Source organism: Lutjanus erythropterus, chromosome 14 (assembly GCF_056507025.1).
Source record: "Lutjanus erythropterus isolate fLutEry1 chromosome 14, fLutEry1.hap2, whole genome shotgun sequence".
In the NCBI taxonomy this organism is placed as follows: domain Eukaryota; kingdom Metazoa; phylum Chordata; class Actinopteri; order Lutjaniformes; family Lutjanidae; genus Lutjanus; species Lutjanus erythropterus.
This window is the reverse complement of record NC_139330.1, coordinates 9,413,193-9,427,740: the sequence shown is the minus strand read 5'-3', so window position 1 is coordinate 9,427,740 and position 14,548 is coordinate 9,413,193. Positions and strand designations below refer to the sequence as shown.

Sequence of the window (14,548 nt, the reverse complement as noted above, 5' to 3'; positions counted from 1 at the left end):
TCAACCAGAAAGACTAACTGCAGTGACTGCAAATTGTAGCACAATTTCCTGCTCTAAAACTTTCTGTGCTCAGCAAAAACAATGGCACAGTAGCTGCAGGGGGGCGGAAAGTGTATCATTAGCCTGAGCTGGACTGATACACATTAATACTTCAAGCTGTAAACTGAAATGTAAACTACTTGGCTGCATATAGTCAGTGTTATGTTGTTTTTTTTACTCATTGTCTAAGTTCCTGTGTTAGAAAGCATCTGCCTTCTTGAGGAGACCTTGAGTCAGATTGATCCACTATCTCAGCTCCAGATGTAGCACAGAAGCTGCCCTCTGACCTGTGAAAGCATGAAGACAGGTTCACTAATATACTGTGCCACAGTATATTACTGTGTACTACAGAGGTGGAAGTAACAAATTACAAATACTCACAGTACTGTAATTAAGTCAAAAATAAAAACGCTGCAGCAGGCACAGATTTGGAGAGGGAGGCGACGGTGACCTTTTTTTGTTGTTGTTTTTTTTACTTGTAGTTGAGTAATATTACAGTAATGTAACAGTATTTCTACCTTTCCACCAGCAATTTTACATCAAATCAAGCACGCATACCCTTAAATTACTCAATCTATACTATGTAATCTAAATGTCAGATTGTGTGAACAGCGTGACTGGGAGGATTATTATTACTCAGTAATCACAGTACTGTGAGTGTCAAACCATGCACACTGCTGCTGCTGCCTTTTGGTGTGTAGTGCTACTGTATCACCACAGGACTGATCGTACTGCACTATGAGAGACATGTGAAAACAAACCCAGGGCAACAAGTTTCCTACGCTCTCAAAACATTCATTATTTAGGTGCCTGAACTAAAATTTGGTGAAAAAAAACCAACATAACTTTTTTTTAAAGTAGGACAAATACCTCAATGTAAAAATACTCTCTTAACTGAAGTTGATGTCTTGTTTTTTAGCAACAGTAAAAATACAGAGTATTATTAGTAAAATGTACTTAAGTGTCAAAAATATTAATTAATGGCCACTGCCAGTAATATATTACTGGACTGATCATACTATAATAAAAGACATCTGAGAATAAATCTAGAGTTTGTCTAGTTTTGTCTAGTTTTCTCCCAAGCCATTCATTATTTAGCTGTCTGGCCTAAAAATTGGTGAAAAAAACAATATGAACTTTACCTTAAGTAAAAGTACAAATATCTCAGTGTAAACGTAATCTTAACTTTCAAGTTAAACTCCAGTTTTCAACATCTTACTGCAGTAAAAGTACATAAGTATTATGCAGAAAAAAGGTGCCTGTGAGTTCTCCATTATTCTATATTATATTATTTACACAGATGTGTTCATCTGTAAATAACATTTTACTGTTGCAGAAGGTCAAGTTGAAGGGAATTCAATTTAAGTACATGCAAGGTAGAAGGCAGAGTAAATATAAATAATCAAATATAGTACTCAAAACTCGACTTAAGTACATTTTTTTAGTAAATGTACTTACTTACTTTTCACTAATAGGAATGTGAGAATACAATCTGGACTTTATATTCTAATTAGAAATTATATCCAAGGAAAAATAATATATTATGATTCAAACTAGATAGTGTGATATGTGGAAAGAGTTTTTTTTTTTTCACAAAGACCTCAACTTTCACTTTTGAATAAAGGGGAAGAGAGAGTTGGCACATTGACACGATATCGAAACAGTGGGTTAACTGAAGTGTGACTGTTTGTGGAGAAGCCTTTATCACAGGCCAGCTTCTCACACACCAACAGATCATGAGAGGCTGAGCCAAAGCGGCAAAAAGGAGGAAGTCACCTTTGTAAAGTTCAGTAAAAGCAGCACCGGTTGTGTTACCTGACAGTCACACAGAGGAGACCGTCGCTGCTGTGCTCGCAGGATCATGGCACGAACTGCGGCCAACGGCGACCTGAAGACACAACTGAACCAGAATGGGCTGAAATGCGAAGATATCAGGAAAAATGGCTTTCACAACAAGAGAGAGGTACGTCTGTCAGCGGCTGGATTTGTCTACCAAAATATTTGTGCACCAAATTATTTCTTGCACCTGCATTTAAGGCTTTGAATCAAGTCTTTCACTACTTTCCGGGAGAGATAATCTTAAATCTGTGTAAAATGTTGTTTTCATGAGGGCGCTTTACCTGAAACCACCTCTGTGACGTAGGCAAACTTGGAGACTCACCTACTGAATATAAATCGCAAAAAAAAAATCACGGCAATACAATATCATACCCACGCTGTCATGGGTAATTTGCGCGTAAATATAATTCTGGCATTGTGTTTTTGCCAACTGTAGGAGCTGTCAAAAAGTTGTACTGTCATTTACAAAGGAGTTGTTTAGTTCCTCTACAAACACCACGGCAAAGGGCAATAAATGAACCACATGACCCCGCCCTGACATTCTTTCTGTTTCTTTGCCTCCCGGCGGGGAGCGAACGAGATCTCTGGATGTTTGTCTGTGCGTCGTAGCTCATGGATAACAACCTAACTAGTACTGATAGGTGAGTGGCTGATTATTAGTTATGACGCAGGTGGTTTGTCTTTGCAAGTTAAATCAGTGGTTTGTTGAGGCTGCGAAGTCATTCTGGTTTTCTTAATATATGAATATCAATAACGACCGCTTAGTGGTAATAAAGAAAATAATACGCCGCTCCAGTTAGTCCAACAACTTCCTGTTAACAACAAACTCTTACTGAAGTGATGGAGTTAAGTTAAAGTGATGCAACTGGAGCTAACTGCAGAATAACAGTTCTGCATGATGTATTTGAATTCCAGGTATTGAAGCTGCAGGTGTCCTTAATCTATTAATCTGTGGATTATTTTCCTGATTCATTGATTAATAGTTGTTTGCCTATAAAATGTCAGAAAATGGTGAAAATGATCAAGATGACAAATGTTTTGTTTTGTCCACAAAATGTATACAAATTATTTTTTATAGAGGAGTAAAGAAAACAGAAAATATTCTCATTTAAGTCGCTGGAATCAGAGAATTTTGATTGTTTTTTCTTAAAAAAAATGCTCAAGTCAGTTAATCGATTATGAAAATAGTTGCAGATTCATTTAGTAATCGGGTAATACTAGATTATTTGATTGATTGTTGCAGCTCTAAGTGGGTATAAAAGTTTGATTTTAGATCTGATTGATTATATAGCTAACAGTTAGCATCACTGCATCAGTTTTTATGAGGTATCAAAACCCCAGCTAGTTACTTTTAAAATATGTTACATCAAAATAATACTGTCCACCACACTACAGCACAACACTGAAACATTTACCACCTTTTTAAAGATGTTTACACAATCTTCAAAGACCCCTATGTAAAAACTGACTAATGTATATATATTAATGAATATATTCCATCTACTGCACAAAAAAGTTTAGTTGTGTCCAGATGGGAATGTGGAACCTCAGAGCTACAACCATTTATACAGATGTTCACTAGCTCTGCGACTGCAAACATCTGCACCTCAGTCTTTAGAAATGAACTCTGTTGAATGGGGTAATGTAGGGATTTTTGTAAACTCTTTCACAAGTTGAATAATTTCAACATTTATGTCCGGAGTTGCATTTGACTGATTGATTAGTTGACCAAAAGAAAATCTGTTTCCAACTATTTTGATAATTGTTTTATCATCTTAGTAATTTTTCAAGCAAAACTTCAAATGTTTGCTGGTTCCAGCTTCTTAAATGTAATACTATACTGCTTTTCTTGTCATTTATGACAGTAAATGAAGAGTCTTTAGTTTCTGATTGTTGGTTGAACAAAAGATGCAATTTGAAGATGCCCCTGTGGGTTCTGGGAAACAGTGATGAGCGTTTTTCTTTTTTTATAGACTAAACAATTAATCACCCTAATCATGAAAGTAATCTGCAGATAAATCAGTAATGAAAATAATCATCAGCTGCAGCCTAATAAAGTCCTTCCACAATTAAAAATGATTGTGCAGTGCAATCTCTGTAACTTAACAGTAATATTTTTTGCATTTTGACATTTTAATCATGCTCCTGAAAACCTCTCAACACTGTAATCCCTTTAAACTTCTTTTAAACTGTTTTTTTACAGTAATAAATTTAGAAAATACAACAATTGGCTTTTCATCAAGTACAGGCATATCAATTATGTTAGTTTATATACACAGAATCAGCATATGCACAAAATTACCTCTTTAAGTTAATCATATGAATGTTAACAATGCAAAATGACAATGTTTTTGCAGCTTTTATTGGGTGTGACATTGTTATTGATAGTCCTCCAGTTTTTCCTGCTTCAGCGTTGTTAGTGACTTTTGTAAGTGCGCCAGTAGGCCGCTGTGTCTCCTTTTAATTTAGATTAATCGGTGTGTCAACTACAATAAATTGTTTGAAATCAAGCCACTTTTATTCAAACGGTACTGCTCTCTCTTGTCTTGTCTGCAATGTAAGACAGCTTATGTGGGCCTCTTGTTGTATAGAAAAATGGCCCAGGGACTGGCGTCGCCTCCAGGCAGCACAGGCAGGAGTCCTTTGAACAGGCGCCCATGTACGTGGCTGTCATGACATACCTGGGCTTTGGCATTGTCACGCTGTTTGGCTACCTCAGAGATTTCCTCAGAGCTGTGGGCTTAGAGAAGTGCCACCTCGCCCGGGAAAGAGAGGAACAGAAGGTAGGTAAAACATGCAATCAGCACAACCACAGGCATATTTTCGCACACACACACACGCTGCAGACACACACACACACACACACACACACACACACACACACACACACACATGCACCCAGACAGTTGGAATATAGGAGCATGTATGCCTTGGGTGTCAACAGATTTTGTTTCCCCCTAATTATTTCAATTTTTGCTCTTAAGCTCTCTCTCAGCCTTCTTCCTGCATGTTCCTCTGCACTATAATGTTGCCATGGGTGAGACAGGACACCACAGAGAATATCCGCTGAAGACCTAATTAAATCTCAGAGGATTCAACTTCTTCCTTTGTTACTGTGCTTTAGATTCCAGATAAGGGCCTGCCACATAAGAGCCATTATATTACCATAGATTTGATTTCTTAAATTCGAAAATTGTGGTTAACGTGAGTTTGAACGAGTTAATGATTCAGTTTTTTTTTTGTGGCTCATATTAACAAAAGCTATAACCATATAAAAACAAATGTCATGGCCATGTTTTGTTGTTATCTCGGTGAGGCAGTGTGTCCGTAGGCAGAGACAATAAAGCAGTCTCTGGGAAGAAAAACCAGGCACTCTGCTCCCTATGTTTGTCATTTACTGTATGACATAAAGGGAAGAGGAGCTTTACAGTATGTGGGTTCTGTCGTGATGGTGGTTTCAATGGCGCAGACACACAGAGACGGGAGTAATGAAGGCAAAGGCTCAAATAATCTTGGTAAATAGCGTTGTCAGGGGACACAGGTGGATACAATATAATGAATGCCTGTATGGTTGTAGAGGGTTAGGGCATCAAACATGAATCATTTACTACACACCGCCTGGAGGAACCTCTGCTTGCCTGGCACACTACATCGAGAAGGTGGGCAAGAGAATGTATCTGGTCTTGATGTAGATATAGTTTGGTTGACACAATATGCCCCCTGCCCCATGTTTCTGCTCCAACAGAGCCCCATCCTGATACCAGTATTACCTAAACAGTTACATATTTAAATAAGGGTTGCACAATATGATTTTTTACCAATACAGATAAAAGATAATTACCTGCTACTGTATTTTATGCACATCTGAAGGAAAGAAAGGCCAAGATCAGCCTTGATATTTATTGTGCATCTCTACTACAAATAAATTTAATGTGAGAGAAATCATAGGCGAGACACATAAAAAAAGAGAGCTAAAAGAGATGCAAGAGTCATATTTTCTGCCCTGTGAATAAGTATATATTCTGTGGAGCTGCAATAGTAGCAGAAGGTGCTATGGGTGAGTCCAGAACATCAGAAAATCTTTTAAATATTAACTTCCAGAAACTATTTTGTTTTTGACAAAACAGAAGTGAGTGTGTCTGGTGCTTGCTTGCTTCACTCACACATACAGTACGATCAGCACAAGGTGTGACCTAAGCTTTAAATCAGGAGTTGTGAAACAAAAGAGGAATGTATCCTATCTAAAACATCATCAAGAAACTTTGCAACCAAAATTTCCTCCCACTGATTCCTCAACAATGTCAAGGGTTCGAGGTTACATATGTGTATTTATAATCTCAATTTTCAAATAAAAAATGCAGAGCCATATGTTTTTGAGCGAGATTACTAAGAAGTTGCTTTAATTTAGTTCAACGATAGCAATCTCTTTGTTTGGACATGGCTTGTTTGTTTTGTTTCAGAGCTTGTGTAGCTTTCAGTTTGACCCGCATGATCAGAATTCGAGAAGTCACTTTTCCTGCTCTTATTGCCACAACGCTCTGTGACATCCTGCTCTCAACGTACTGTGAAAACGTCTCTCTTTGCTTTCAGGATTTTATACCTCTATATCAAGATTTCGAGAACTTTTACACTCGAAATCTGTACATGAGGGTACGAGATAACTGGAACCGTCCCATATGCAGCCTGCCGGGACCTGTCTTTGACCTGATGGAGAGGGTGTCTGATGACTACAACTGGACTTTCAGGTACTTTAATCCAATCATTTATGATGTAGATGAGATAAACTCTAGGCTCAAAGATCTACAAATGTTTTTCCACCTCAAGACAGGCCAGCAAGTGTTTTTGAACAGAATTATCTCACTTCTGCGGTTAGAAGCTGTACCACCAAGATTTAAATGAGCTACAACTGTGCACCCAGAAATGAGTATTGCAGTCCAGATAGCAAGTTGGAGCCATAGATGGTATATTAAATAGGTTGAAGTCCTATTTAATATACAGTCGTTCAGTCAGTAGTTGAGGTGAGTTGCTTCCCCTGCCTCCTCCTCCTAAAATTCAAGGAAGCTCAGGCAGGCTGCAGGAGCACAATAAAAGTGCAATATTGTAATTTGACAATAACAAGCGGCGCTGAGTCTTACACTATAAGTTGATCAGCTCTTTTTTAGTCCACAAAACACTGCTGGAGTTTCACAGGAAAACTGTGTTGCAGAATCTCCCAAACAGTGAAAGTGGAGGATGACCGGTTTTCAAACATGAAAAAACAACAGAATAAAAACATAAAATGCCTCCATACTGCTCGTCTGCTGTAATCTAAGTCTCCAAAAGCCCCAACATGCCAAGCTGACTGAAAAAAATGTTATTTTTACCATGTTTTTAGCCTGTAGATCCTTAGCTTGGAGCCATGTTCTTGTGCACATGCACACTGTCTGAACTGGATGTGTGTGGTGTGACGGCGTGCAAACGACATGTCGGGGGTTTAGGAGACTTGGATTATGCCAGATGTGCAGTATGGAGACATTTGATGTTTTTTTTCCAGTTGTCTTTTTAAGTCTGAAAACTGGTTACCATTCACTTCCATTGTGGATTAACAAAGTAAACCCTCGATCGGCACAAGGGTGAGTATATAATGGCTGAATTTTCATTTTGGGGTGAACCTTTAAGCCTGTTATCCTGAAAACGAAAGTACACTGCTCTGAAAAATACACACTCTGGAGTGGAGTGCAGTGATTTCTCGCCAGACTCCATTAACACATTGTTCAATTTAACTGTTATAAACAACTACTCCTTCTAAGAGATTATTAGTGATTACAAATGACTCATTAACAGGCACTCAGTCGAACATTCAGCAATAATTTAAACTCAAAATAGTGTGAAACGGGCAAACGAGAAGGAGGACACAGCTGTAGGGTTGTTGTCAGAGAAGTCAGCATTTCAATTAAGTATGTTTCCTTAATCCCAATTTAAAAAATGTTGCAGATTTCTCCTTTAATTGACTAGAAAAAGCTCTTCCTCTATGAGCTGCTGGGGAACTAAAGCACATGGGTGTGCGTCATCAGCAAGGGTATGTGAGTCCTGACTGAATACAGCTGAGAAGTTTCTGTGCTGCACAAGGACATAGACTATATTCAGGGGATATATTATGAATAGGAATATTAACAGAGCCATGGGGAGGGGAAATGACACGATGAATCTGCAAAGAGGGGGAGGCGTGGATTACATGTTTAAAGAGGTTTAATGTGACTAGAAAAAGTAGAAATGGGGCAGTCGGCTTGTCTTTTGTGGTGACGTGTGGTGAATGCGTAAATATGGGGATGGGTTTTATAGCGGGGTGCAGGTTTTACATGAGCAGTGAGGAGAAGTAGGTCAGTTGGAGTGGAGCAGTTCTTTTAAAATACTGATGTACAGTGAGTGGCCATGTGAACTTGGTGGCAACTTGCCTTGTATCACACTCGCAGTTTGTTCTCTATGGAATTCAATGTGTAATTGCATATTAATGGGCAGCATGATCTCTTGATTCAGGCTAAAATTAGTTGTGAATATTTTATTAAATGCTTAAAAAATGTCCAAGGAAACAGGAATAACAAATGCTGCTCACACGTGCAGTCACTGCTGTTTACCTTAAGTAAACACTGTTATAATTGTCCCTCCTGAACAGAACTCCACCGGTGAAAAACAGGTTTATGTGTAGCAATTATGCTTAATTGAATGTTGATTACTTTTTATAATATGTAATTAATTCTCAAGTGTATTTGTCGACAAAAATAGAAAGCCCAAGTGATTCCAAATGTTTACATGATTGCAGGTTAACTGGGAAGACGATACACAATGTCATCAACATGGGCTCTTACAACTACCTCGGCTTCGCTGAGAACGACGCTGATTTCCTGAAAACAGTGGCAGACAAAACACGCCAGTATGGGGTTGGTGTTTGCAGCACAAGGCAGGAAATAGGTGAGTCTGTGGTCAATCTGCAGTTTCACAGATTGAAAAAAAAAAGCTGTGTGCTACTTGTCCTCTTAAAGGGACAGTTCAACCCAAAATCAAAAACTTGTCTGCCTTCTCTTGAACACAGTGGAATTAGATGGCACTTGGCTTGTGGAGCTCAAAGCAGCAAAAAAATTGATTTAAAAAACCAAAACAGCATTGTCACTTTCCAGAAATCATGACCTGGGTACTCAAGTGAACTCCGGTGTCCACCTATTCATGGATGAGAGCTTTTACCTCAGCCTCAGGAGGAAGGCATTAGTGTTTACGCCCCCCACAAGTCTCTCATCCATGAGTAGATGCACGCCTCCTTCTGTGCAGTGATACGATGGCAGACGGTAGAAAGAAAGTAGGTCCTACATGAAACTGCTCCAGGGGCGTTTCTAGTGGGGAAGCCTGGGGGTGCACTGGAATCTAAACAGCCACCCCAAGTTCACAAGTATTTTTGAACGTACATTCCTATCTTTTGCATGTAGCTGACTTTTAATTCAGTAGGTTAATCGTACGATCGATATTCGGATAAACAGCACTAAGAGGAAAGAGGAAAATATGTATTTTTGTATGAATGAAAGCTGGTTTGAACAAGGGCATTGATTTTATCTTGAGAAGAAATGTCAAGGTAAATCAAGCCTCCAAGTTTATCTGTGATATGAAATCATATAAAGTACAATCACAGTGAAATGTGGTGGCGTCTCTTTTACTTCCTCTTGCAGTGCTCCAAATTTCTTACATGTGCATCTATTTTAAAAGTCTCTGGCAGACCCTGATGACACTGAATAGGTTTAATATCAAACTGGAAATAAAACTCCATCTCCCTCATCACATATGCCATCATTTATTATCTTTCTCGTGAATTATACTGCCCGCGTGTTTAATTATCTTTCGGTGGCTGCAATGTAATATGAATTATTCACCCTTTGTTGAATAATGTACCGTTTGGGCTCAAGCTGAGATCATTACATACTGGTTCACGCTGAGGAGTGGGAGAAATGATATCATAGTGGGAAGTAACATTATGAAACACCCTGGACATTAAGCTGGATGCGGGAGGAATATATGTGATGGAGCAGCAAGGATCAGAAAGTGGGATCTGTGGCTTCAGATGAATTTTAAATGGTGTTTCATCCTCTGAACTTCAGCCAGTAAGTGACTGCGCGGGCCGGGATCACATGTTCTGGCATAGAAATGCTTATTGGCTAAAACCATAAACATTAAGGTGCTCAGGGAATAGGCCAGACTTAAAAAAGTTTACCAAAGAAAAGTAAGTTCTTTTCTCTCAGTCAACGATGTTAAGTTTATGGCACTTCTGACACCACTGTGCTGTATATCTCCTGAGAGCAGGCTAGCAGAAAGTGAGCTGACATACAAGCTCGGAGCGGGCTGAGTTGCTGCGTAGCGTTGCATGATATCAGCAGTTTGACAAGAACAGAGAAAACTGAAGGAATTAAAGGGCATGTGATCGTTAGCTATATGTATGTCAGAATGCAAGAACATGCCACACACACACACACACACACACACACACACACAAACACACTCTTCCACACCATCCATTATTCATTTATGTGATTTATTTATATGTTTATATCTCTTTCAAAATGGGACTGTTTTTCCTTGGGTTTGTAATCTGTGTTTCAGCCGGCTCACCGAGAGGGTTAAGGAATAACAAGCATTTCTCCCATGAGACCTTATTAAGCATCAATTATTAAAGACCCCAGTATCTCTGTAGCAGCAGTGACTCCGCCATCACCAGCGTTTTTAGTTCACATGCAGCGATTCGTATTGATGATATGGAGAAAATCTTCAAAATGAAAATGTTCCTGGATGAGGTTTAAGTGAATTTACCAGCACTCTATTTATTCATACGATTCATCTAATCTCTCCTTCTACATTAAAGCTGCTACAAGGAACTTTTATATTCTGTTGATTTTGGAGGCCCCTGTGAGAAAAGCTGTAGTGTTTCCACCATAATAACCACAAAATATAATGTCAAAAATAAAATAAGAATAAAAATCTTCCTGCTTCTTTTTAACAGGCTAACAGACTACTCACTATAACTCTGCCTGGAAAATGTAAACAGGCTCGTTTCATCTGATTTCAAGGAGAATCCGACCTGGCAAGTATTAAGAATAACTATACAAAAATAGCTAATCTTCTCACTGATGGTCTTATTTGCTGACGTAGGTCATATACAGGCATCAGTCATAAATTTAGACTCTTTCATAACCAGTTAAAAACTCCATGTAGCAGCTTTAAATACATACTATTGTCACGTTCAGTTCAGTTGAGTTCAAAAGTCACCGAAAATGATAAATCATTCTCCCACAAATAAGTAAATGCATGCAAGTGCACAGAGAGGGCAATTTCAGGTATTTTTTTATTGTTGTGAATGTAGATACAAAGTGCACTGAAAGCACGCCCTGTGAATAAACAGACGTGTCAAACATTCATGGATTTGTATTAATGGATAGCTCGCTGTTCCTGCTTTTCCTGCAATCATTAACATATAGTAAATTAGATAATGATGTCATTCAAATAAAAAAAAACTCAAATGACCAAGCTACCAAGCGCATAGTAGAAAGAATGTCATAATGTGTAGACTAATCAATGTAATAGGGCTGTTTTCTATGTTAAAATGAAGACATAAATGCTGCTCTTGTCTGTTGAGACTCCAGGCGAAGCTGGTGATAGAAATGATTAACTCTTCCAGGCAGGGTTTTTTGGCTTTGAAGATAGAGAGTTTCAAGAGGAAAATAGTGGTTTAAATAAGGGTTTAACTTAGAGATGTTCAAGCACAGTCTTTATTGTCTTTCCACAGTAATGATTAGCAACCTTGGCAATCGATAAAGAGCTTTTTTTTTTGTCAACAAGCGTTGGCAGAAAGGTGACCATGGTGATTCAGAGGGCAGTTGACCAAGTTTAAGGAGATGCATATGACAGTGAAGGCATCATTTTATTTCAGCTCACTCAGGTACGCAGCGTGCGTGAGATCTAATAAGAGCTCCGCTCTCTTTTACCTGAAGAGTATTCAGACTCAGAGTGGTGTTATGAGGTTAGCATATCAATAAGGAGGAGGCAGGGCATCTCTATGAAGCCACAGCTAAGTAAAATGTTCTATACAGAGAGCAAATGCCGATGCACTCTGATCAAAAAAAGCTGAACATGCCAGCAGGGGCTGTGAGGCTGAGTGGTTGAGGAAATGTGTGAATCGATTTGACTTGGCGCAAGGCCTGATGGAAAGCACTGCATGGGAATCACCATAAAGACAGAGCTGCTTCACTGTATTATGGTTTTATACACATCAGTCGATACTCATTTTCCGGTCCTTCCTCAAACATTCAGTCCGTTTGAACTTTTTAATGCCTGCTCTCTGTGGTTACTGATAGTTATTGATTATGACCACAGTGATTAGTATCCCACATACATGCAATTAATGCACAGTTTTTGCGTTTTCTCATGAGGGGTGCCTTAATGATTAATATCTTAAAACCAGACTTCAACTTTATTTGCATTGCTGATATTGATTGAATTAATATATATTTTCATCTTGTAGTGTTTTTTCCAAAGTGCTAGACAAAGTATGCTTTCATAGACATCTTTTAACTGAGTTTTACTGTATTTCTGTTGTGACGTTCCCAGTTTTATCTTTACAGTAACAGCCTCTAAAATACTGAGATTGAATGGGGTGAATTATTAAAGTACTCATTATTGTCTACAGTGGGGATTATGCGATTGCTTGTATGTGCGTGTGTGCCTGCATACATGCATGATCATTTGACCCACAGCTTGTCCGCAGCCAATCTTGAATACTACTGGACCAATCAGCCATATTTTGTGCACATTCATGATTGTATACTGAAAGGCCTCTGTGATTCACAATTTTCTGAAGACCTCAAATAAACTTTTTCTACGGCCCCATGCTGGCCACAGGCATCAGCCTGTGTTTTCAGGTCATCCCATTCTTGTGAATGCAATATCTCAAGAACGCCTGGAGGGAATTTCTTCAAACTTGACACAAATGTCAACTTTGACTCAAGGATGAACTAATCAGATTTTGATAGTCAACGGTCAAGGTCGCAGTTACACATTTTTAGCCATAATATAAGAATTCATATGCTAATTATGACAAAATTTTACACACATATCAAATAAAATAATAAAATGACGAGGTGATGACATTTTATATCCAAAAAGTCAAAGTTCAGCTTTACTGTGACAACATAATGTTCCGTAATTGAATAATGTTATACTCCATTTCTGCCATTTTATCCCTGAAAATCCTACGCACTGGACCTTTAACTCTCTCATAACTGTACAGGGTCATAAATGTATTGAACACATACGTTATAGTATATTTCTACCTTATATATTACATTTCCCAGGGACAGCAGAAATAAAATACACTATATGAGCCTTTCTCTGCCTACCTCTCTCCCTGTAGCTCACAATTACAACAGTAATTGTTTTTATATCAGCTGACCACAAGGGCAGTATTGAAAGCTCCCGAGAGATACCCAAAAACCCAACTTTTATTGCACAAAATAGAAAAACACCATGTCAGTTGACAGATTACAATCTGATCTATTTTCTAAACGAATTCTGGTCCCCACCTGTCACATCGGGTTATAACAAACTGCCTCGGCCCCAAAATGTGCTGCAGAACCATTTTAGACCTTTCACTTGCCTTGATATTACCTGGGATGAAAAGGGGTAGTTGAACTAAATTACAAATTTGCCACATCTTGAATTTTTATAAATCCCTAGAGAGTGTAGGGTGCTGATACATTTGGGGCTGGAAGTCCAGGCTTTTGGACCCTGGTCTCTTGTTTTTTATTAATCTCTGTCAAAACGTGTGATTGGATGACAAAGACCAGAGAACCCGTGGGCAGAAGGAGTCCCAGACAAACCTGCAGATACAGTGATTCTGTCATGGTGAGTTTTGTGATTTCTGACTCGTAGGTAACCTGGGCATCCATGAGGAGCTGGAGCAACTTGTGGCCAGTTTCCTTGGAGTGGAGTCCACCATGGCTTTCGGGATGGGTTTCGCCACCAACTCAATGAACATCCCAGCAATTGTTGGCAAGGTTCGTGATTTTACACACTGAATGCAGGCTTCATAAGGGACCTTGAAAACTTACATTTTAATATTGTGTTTCCAATGTATGTAAAGCTCTTGGGTTCTGAATCAAGTGCTTGAAACTGCTGGAAATTGTAATCCCATTACTTTCATAATAAATTGCTAACTGACTGAACAGCTTGCTTTTTAGGTTAGATTAAGTAAGTCAGATATTAGTGCAGCCAGTTTTATAGGATGCCAAGTCACCCTTTTGCAGATTTCTATCACAAAACATAGCGTTGGTCATTTGAAGCACATTATGAAGGACTGAAACAATCTTGTTGAGTATATATAAATTGAATGGACTTGCATTTATATAGTGCTTTTATAGTATATTGACTGCTCAAAGTGCTTTTACAACTACATGTCACATCCACCTGTTCACTCAAACAATCACACACACATTCACACAACAGTGCAAGAAACATCAGGGCAATTTGGGGTTCAGTATCTTCTATTTTCCCTCTCTACCTCCTGCACCACAGCTGGCCAAATATGTAATATATAATAGGTAATTTACTGTAAGTGCAAGGTGCTGGAAAGGCTTGAAAATGCACCTTCTTAAAAAGTGCT

General features: G+C 38.7%; 1 protein-coding gene across 2 annotated transcripts in view; it reads left to right on the top strand.

Moving 5' to 3' along the window:
• The first annotated feature begins 1,688 nt into the window (after positions 1–1,688).
• Positions 1,689–14,548, top strand: part of sptlc3 (serine palmitoyltransferase, long chain base subunit 3) — a 29,688-nt gene continuing 16,828 nt past the window's right edge. The window contains exons 1-5 of one of the 2 annotated variants that reach the window (XM_084735632.1): positions 1,689–2,002; positions 4,470–4,661; positions 6,469–6,623; positions 8,678–8,826; positions 13,819–13,943. In XM_084735632.1, coding sequence (XP_084591758.1) covers positions 1,901–2,002; positions 4,470–4,661; positions 6,469–6,623; positions 8,678–8,826; positions 13,819–13,943 — 723 coding nt within the window. In that variant the 5' untranslated portion in view covers positions 1,689–1,900. The remainder of the gene's footprint in view (positions 2,003–4,469; positions 4,662–6,468; positions 6,624–8,677; positions 8,827–13,818; positions 13,944–14,548) is intronic. The other variant, XM_084735631.1, reaches the window with a different exon arrangement.